Source organism: Mytilus trossulus, chromosome 1, assembly GCF_036588685.1.
Source record: "Mytilus trossulus isolate FHL-02 chromosome 1, PNRI_Mtr1.1.1.hap1, whole genome shotgun sequence".
Lineage (NCBI taxonomy): Eukaryota > Metazoa > Mollusca > Bivalvia > Mytilida > Mytilidae > Mytilus > Mytilus trossulus.
The window spans coordinates 51,984,854-51,991,980 of record NC_086373.1 but is presented as its reverse complement, the minus strand read 5'-3'; the positions used below and the strand labels follow the sequence as shown (position 1 = coordinate 51,991,980).

Below are 7,127 nucleotides of genomic sequence, written 5' to 3'. Positions count from 1 at the left end.
GAGGTCACCACTATTAATTATGTAAAAGGTGACAAGATGTAACGAAAATCAATATCTGTGTAGGGGGGCATTCAATATCTATATTTGTGTCAGGTAATTGGAAGAACCACTATAAATTTATCTGCAAAGGGAGTAAGGTTAATAAAGTAACTATGTATTTGTATCAAATGACCAGTGTAACTGTAAGCACAATTAGTTTCTGTGTAGGGAGACCAGAGGTAACCAATGGGAGTTTGAAGTAGCCTGAGTGCGAGGCATACCATCTTTTTAGTTATATGTCATGAGAGTGCAATATAGGCCATTAGGTTATTTTTTTTTCTAAAAAATAAGCCATGTCACTCGCTTTAAGATATTAATAGAGTAAAGGGTGACTCTTCTATTCATTTTCAATTGTTTCGTTTGAGTGAATCATTATGATAATTGATTATTTATGTATTTTCTTTACTTTCTGTATGTCTCTCAACAGAATCCTTTGAAATATGGTAATTCCGTAACTTTGCATTAAGCTAATATCCGTATTACACAATGTACATAGCAGCAATTATAAACTTTGTATCCCCTTAGTAACGTACTTTCACTTTAAACCGGAAATCATGTACTATTTTTTGTCGCGTATAGACTCAATTTTAACCGTTTCTGTTCAGGTGACCAGTTGGCACCGTTCAGCGTAACTATTATCCTTGTGCGTTTATCATAGTGGTCGCAACAATTTTATATTCAATATTTACATCATGGTTGTAGATTTTTCTTTTACAGAATGAGTTGTTAGCTCCTTCTCTGAAAGCAATTTATTTAGCTTTTGTTTCGAAAGGGGTTCCTTAAAAGATATGGAACAAAAATAAATATCATAATATTCATAAAACATTTAAAGCAACATACAAATGAACAAGTCAATAAATAAGTCGTTCCTATTATCCAGATTATCACTATTTTTTCTCGGCATAATAGTCTCGAGGATTATGTTTAACGAAAGAACATTTAATTTCTGAGTAAAATTTAAAATGAAAAAAGGGAATGTGTCAAACAGACAGCAAACCGACCAGTCTATGTAAAACAATATAGTTTTTTTTCCTTTTAAATTTAGTGGCTACAATTATCTGTGATGATCGATTGAATGATAGGCAGTATTTAATTACGAATCAATACTTCATGTAGCAGTGACACGTTTGCATTCTAAAAATAAAGTTGGGAAATACCTTAAAAAACTAAATTAATTTTAAATACACATTTAAGTCATATTGTACAAAACTAACGTGGCATTTAATCTACACTAAGGTAAGAATTGAAGCATACAATGTTAAAAGGAAGTGGTCGCTTTTTCTTATACTGTGTACGTTAAAGAAATTACATAAATGTACGAAATCAGCAGTTAACATTTTTAGAATAACTGATACAATAAATACTATATACTATTATTGGTATTTTAACAAATTTATCTAAAAGTCTATTTTAACTTTTAATTAATACACCATATGGAATCTTTTAAGGGACCTGACTTACTTAATGAAAATAAAAAACGTTAAGACATAGTTATTATAATGTCAATCAGTGACGAAGTAGCAGACGTACGTGAGACTGCCACACGAACATGTTCTATTTTACAATGGCTAGCGGTATAGTTGAGGGTTGCGATCTTAAAACAAAACATTTCAAATCCTCGGCATTTTTGTGCCTATCTGAAGTTCGGAAACTTTGGAGTAGGGCCAATAAGGCAAAATTAAAATGTATTGATAATTTAAAAAAAAAAAAAAAATAATATACAAAAATTAGCGCATGATAACGCCGCATCTTCATAAAATTTCATTAATTCTTTGACGCAAAATAAAACATCAGTCACAAAATATTATGTCTATTTCAGTATCAAAATGGCTGTTTCTATTGATTGGGATGATATATGTAAACGACAGAAAATAGTAATTGTAAAACAGAAAGGATGTGGTGTGCAAACTAGAAATGAACTTTCACCAAAATGGACGGACATGTATTTTATCTCCAAAACTGAAATCGGACAAAGAACATTATCTTTTCCCCCTATCCTGATATTGTTGTTTATTTTTGTTGTGCTTAATCTCGTTACTGAATCTTTTAAAGCACGCACTATGGTGAAATTCAAAAACGTAGAAAAAACTAGAAAGAAGGCACAGGATATACTCCATGTAAATTCAGGATGGATATTTGACAATTTGATTAAACCGTGGCGCTATGTTCCTAGTAATGGATACATGTACCAAGCCTATCCGTTTCTTCCAGAAGAAACCAGTTTATACTGTCAAAATAATGGACAATTACTAGCATCTACGCATATGCAATTCGAAGGTGCACGATTTGCTACTTTTGCGACATTCCCACATATTCCTGGGATTTTCGCAACTAGATTAGCAGAGGCAGGTTTTTATTATACTGGAAGAGGAAACGAAGTAGTATGTTTTAGCTGCGGTGTTAGATACAGCAGTTTGAAAAGTCATGACTCAGCATTCGAAATTCACAAACGTATATCCCCAAACTGTTCTTTCTTATCAGACGAACGAGTTAAACAAAATGTAGGAAATCAGAACATTGGTGGAAGTGTGGATAATAAGACTAAAGAGGAGGTAAATGATCAAAGTTCACGGGCCATAACAAGCTCCGAGAATACCTCCTCACCGCACGATAAAATGCAACATGACAAATACTATAAGGATTTTGCTTCCGGACCTTCTCATGTTAGTAATCCTACAGATAACAGACCAATTGTTGCTTCTCGTGGAATTACAAGGAAAAATACTGGAAACATGCTTTCAAATTCCAAAATAGAACAACAAGCTCAGAAATCAGATGCAACCTCAACTGGAAATCATTTGAAAGAATCAACTCCATCGCTTATGGAAAGAGCAGCATCTTCAGAACTATTAGAGACAGGAGTGTGTCTTGATAATGCAAAATATCCAAAATATGCCATTCGATCACAGAGGATTGATTCATTTCAACATTGGCCGAGTTACCTCCCACAGACTCCTGAAGACATGGCTACAGCAGGTTTCTTTTTCACTGGTAGGTATAAGTACTAATAAATTGGATCATTATGGTATTATAAAATTAAGCAAATAAACGTTCATGAATACTACTTGTATATTAGTGCAAATAAATGATAGCGTATTCATCCATACTAAGTTATAAATCTAAAATCCTATATTCGTAAAAGAGTTTAACCGCATTTAAATGTTTAATATACTTAATGGAATCTGATGTACAGTAGTTGTCGTTTGTTTATGTAATATATACGTGTTTCTCGTTTTTCGTTTTGTTTATATAGATTAGACCGTTGGTTTTCCCGTTTGAATGGTTTCACACTAGTAATTTTGGGGCCCTTTATAGCTTGTTGTTCGGTGTGAGCCAAGGCTCCGTGTTGGAGGCCGTACTTTAACCTATACTGGTTTACTTTTTAAATTGTTATTTGGATGGAGAGTTGTCTCATTGGCACTCACACCACATCTTCCTATATCTAATTAAGAGTAAAACTATGACAAATACTAAAACGTAACAAAATTGCCCTTCAAATTGTACATAATTCTCTGCCTTGCTATTTGATGAAACAAACAATAACATGAAGTTCTTCTGTTTGTCCGTTAATAGGGCGGCTTACAGATCTAGAACCTAAATTGGAAAGGCATAGGATACGTAGGATTTGGGTTTTATTTATTATATTAATGGGGTAGCCAACATATTTTTTATTTTTATTACGGCGGCCATCTTTAATTTTAAGTTGACATAATTTTGCTCTATAGTGGAAATTGATAACAGATACACACCTTTTAAAACGTGATATAGGTAATGAAAACTAGCTGAATTAACAAAAAAATGATATGAAAATACTTGATTCGATGCTATTTTAGGCATTGAGGATCACTGCCGGTGCTTTTTCTGTGGTGGTGGCTTACGAAATTGGGAGCCAGGTGATCAGCCTTGGGTAGAACATGCTCGCTGGTACCAGAACTGTGTTTTTGTTAGAGATAATAAAGGAGAGAAGTTTATAGACGAGGTGCAATCAAATGGATATCAGCCAATACTACAAGAATCAGAGGTATTGCCATAAAGCATTCCATATATCCTTCAATTTGAATTCGTACTTTTTTTTTTTTTTTTTTTTTTTTTAATTTTAACTTTTTTTTCAGCGTCACTGATGAGTCTATTGTAGACGAAACGCACGTCTGGCGCAATAACAAGATTTCAATCCTATTATCTATAATGAGTTTAATTTTCGACATACTATTGAATCAGATTTCTTTAAAATGTAGCTCTTGAAAGGGTATCCTGCAAACTGTCTCGGTTAATTAAGTTATCAAGTACATGCACTCTTGTTTTGTCTCAGACAATTACGATCATAATAAATCACTGTCTTTCAGCAATCACACCATACAACATAAACAATCTTAATATATTAATCTTTGATTTTTCAGAATTTATGCAGTAGGCGATCTGATTTAACAACGACAGACAAAAACCAAGTTATAACTGATTTCAGTACTCATCCTGTTGTGTTGTCTGTGAAAGAGTTTGGATACAGTGAAAGTGTGTTAAAGAAAGCATTTGATTTACTTCAGGCAGAAGGAACGAAAGGTTGTTTTTACAGCACGTTTATAAATACATGCAATTGAAAATGAACTTCATGATTACAGATAAGCGCAAAGGAATGGATATATTCTTTCTTACGGCTTTATAAAACGAACATATCTATAACGGATCTAAATATGTTGTTGAGAAATTGAAAATGATTTAATGCATGCATGATTTAAAAAAAGTTGTTCGTAGTGAAGTATAAGCTATAAATATAAAACGTAGATGTGGTATGATTGCCATGAAACAACTCCCCACAAGATACCAAATGACACAGAAATTAACAACCTTAGGTCACAATACGGCCTTCAATAATAAGCAATGCCCATACCGCATAGTCATCTATAATAAAAAGCCTCAAAATGATAAATGTAAAACAATTCAAACGAGAAAACTAACAGCCTAAAATATGATACAATGTAGTTTACAACACTTCAATAAATTTCCCCTCTAAACACACATTTTGATCTTGTCAATTAGTTTCTACTAAAATAACACGTCATGCCAAACTTGTTTGATTGTTGTTTGAACTTGAAATTAAATCTCATTTAAAAAGTCCCTTTACGATCTCAAAATGTATATAAATTGTTTACCTTCGGAATGAAAAAAATCAAGCTAAGGATTTATTTTAATTGAATGATGGAGTTGTTATACATGTATCACCTTTGAATTAATAATATCAGGTACATCTATTATTTATCAGTCTTTTGAGTTGGTCAACATAAAAAGAAAAGATGTAAGGGCAATTTTGCCGATGATTGATTTAGTCACAGATCAAAATCTAAACATGTTTTTATATATATATGTCCCACTTAAGGGCATTATGTTTTTTTTCTATCTTTGCTTCGTTCGTTCGTCCGTCCGCCCCACTTTAGGTTAAAGTTTTCAGTTATGGTAGTTTTGACGAAATTGAAATCCAATCAACATGAAACTTAGAACATATGTTCCCTATGATACGATCACTTTTATGGTCCACTGAACATAGCAAATGATGGTGCGAGTAGGGCATTCGTGCACTATGCATGACACATTCTTATTCATTTGAATATATATTTTAAAAGTTTAAAAAGATATCTTTATATTTTACTTTAGTTCAACCATTTGATTTATTTTAATGTAATCAAAAGTGATTAGTGTTATTTGTTGCTGTTAAAAAAAATGTTGCTACAAGAACTCAAATGGAACTTAGAGGAACACAAATTATCTCAGGAAAAAAAGCACTCCAAACGGTTTTATGTTAAGAATGTCCTTCTTATATATTTTTGGATAAAGGCTTCAAACGGGAATTTTAAGCTGTCTCAAAGCATTTATGATTGAAATATTTCTTTAGAAAAAAAGGAATAAGGTTGTTAAAATCTCACAGTACATGCATGGAGCTACTGTGACAATACGAGTGATTGAATAACATTTTGAAATTGTTCAAATTAAGGGTAAATTAAACCTGCAACTTAATTATATTCGTTTTTACAGTTATAACTAGTACAATTTTACTTGAAGCCGTATTCAAGGTGGAGGAAAAGGCAACCAGGCATGAGTCTAGTAACACTCTAAAGACGGAACACGTAGAACAATCAGATCTAAGTAGTCATTCGAAAGCCCTGATAGAAAAACCAGAAACCACAATAGATCCAGATCATGAGTGTAAATACATATTTTAATGTGTTAAGTATATTAAACAACTTTCATCATTTTGTGGTATGTAAACAGAAAATAGTTATAGCTTTATCTAATCAGATCGAATATGCCCTGATATAAGAATATAGCATTCCATCAATACCAATCAAAGCGTTTGATAAGCAATACGCTTAATGAGAAAAAGTAAAAAGTTAACTTGGAGTTGGCGAAGTAGTCAGAAAGTATGATTCACTATATAAGATTAGATTGTTACAGCTGCTTTATTCTATTTTTCAGTATCAATCAGAAGTTTAGAGGAAGAAAACCAAAACCTGAAAGATCAACAGACCTGTAAAATATGCCTAGACGAACCAATTGCTATTGTTTTTCTTCCATGTGGACATATGGCGTCTTGCGCAAACTGCGCACCAGCTTTACGAAGATGTCCAATATGTCGGGTGTTTATAAAGGGAACTGTAAAAGCTATAATGTGTTAAGATATAAAGTAATAATTTGTTAAGGGATTTCGATCTGTAATGAAACTGTCAAGAACTCTAATAAAGGTTACAGTAGTATACTGCTGTTTAAAAGTCATAAATCAATTGAGAGAAAACACATCCGGGTAACAAACTGAATTCGAAAGAAACACTTCCACCATAACAGGGAACAACAGGACACTGAAGTGAATTTAAACAAACGACAACATTAATAGAAACGAACTATTTGATAAAAGCTGCCACATTCATGACTTGTTACAGGACAGTTTAAGAAAGAAATGGTGGGTTGGACCTGATGTTATGGATAGCCAAAAATCCCACTTATATGTCAATGTTAAAGAAAAATTGCTAAAATGACAACAGGGATACAGAACGATCAAACAGACATAAGACCACTCAGCACAGAAAAACGCCCTCATACAT

At 32.8% G+C, this 7,127-nt stretch overlaps 1 protein-coding gene across 1 annotated transcript; it reads left to right on the top strand.

Annotated features, from left to right (window-relative positions):
• The first annotated feature begins 2,654 nt into the window (after nucleotides 1-2,654).
• LOC134725406 (baculoviral IAP repeat-containing protein 7-like) lies at nucleotides 2,655-6,894 on the top strand. The gene is made up of 5 exons (XM_063589246.1): nucleotides 2,655-3,030; nucleotides 3,873-4,060; nucleotides 4,437-4,596; nucleotides 6,064-6,234; nucleotides 6,505-6,894. The coding sequence occupies exons 1-5, from the start codon at nucleotides 2,655-2,657 to the stop codon at nucleotides 6,702-6,704; spliced, it is 1,095 nt and encodes a 364-aa protein (XP_063445316.1). The 3' UTR covers nucleotides 6,705-6,894.
• The last annotated feature ends 233 nt before the right edge of the window (nucleotides 6,895-7,127 follow it).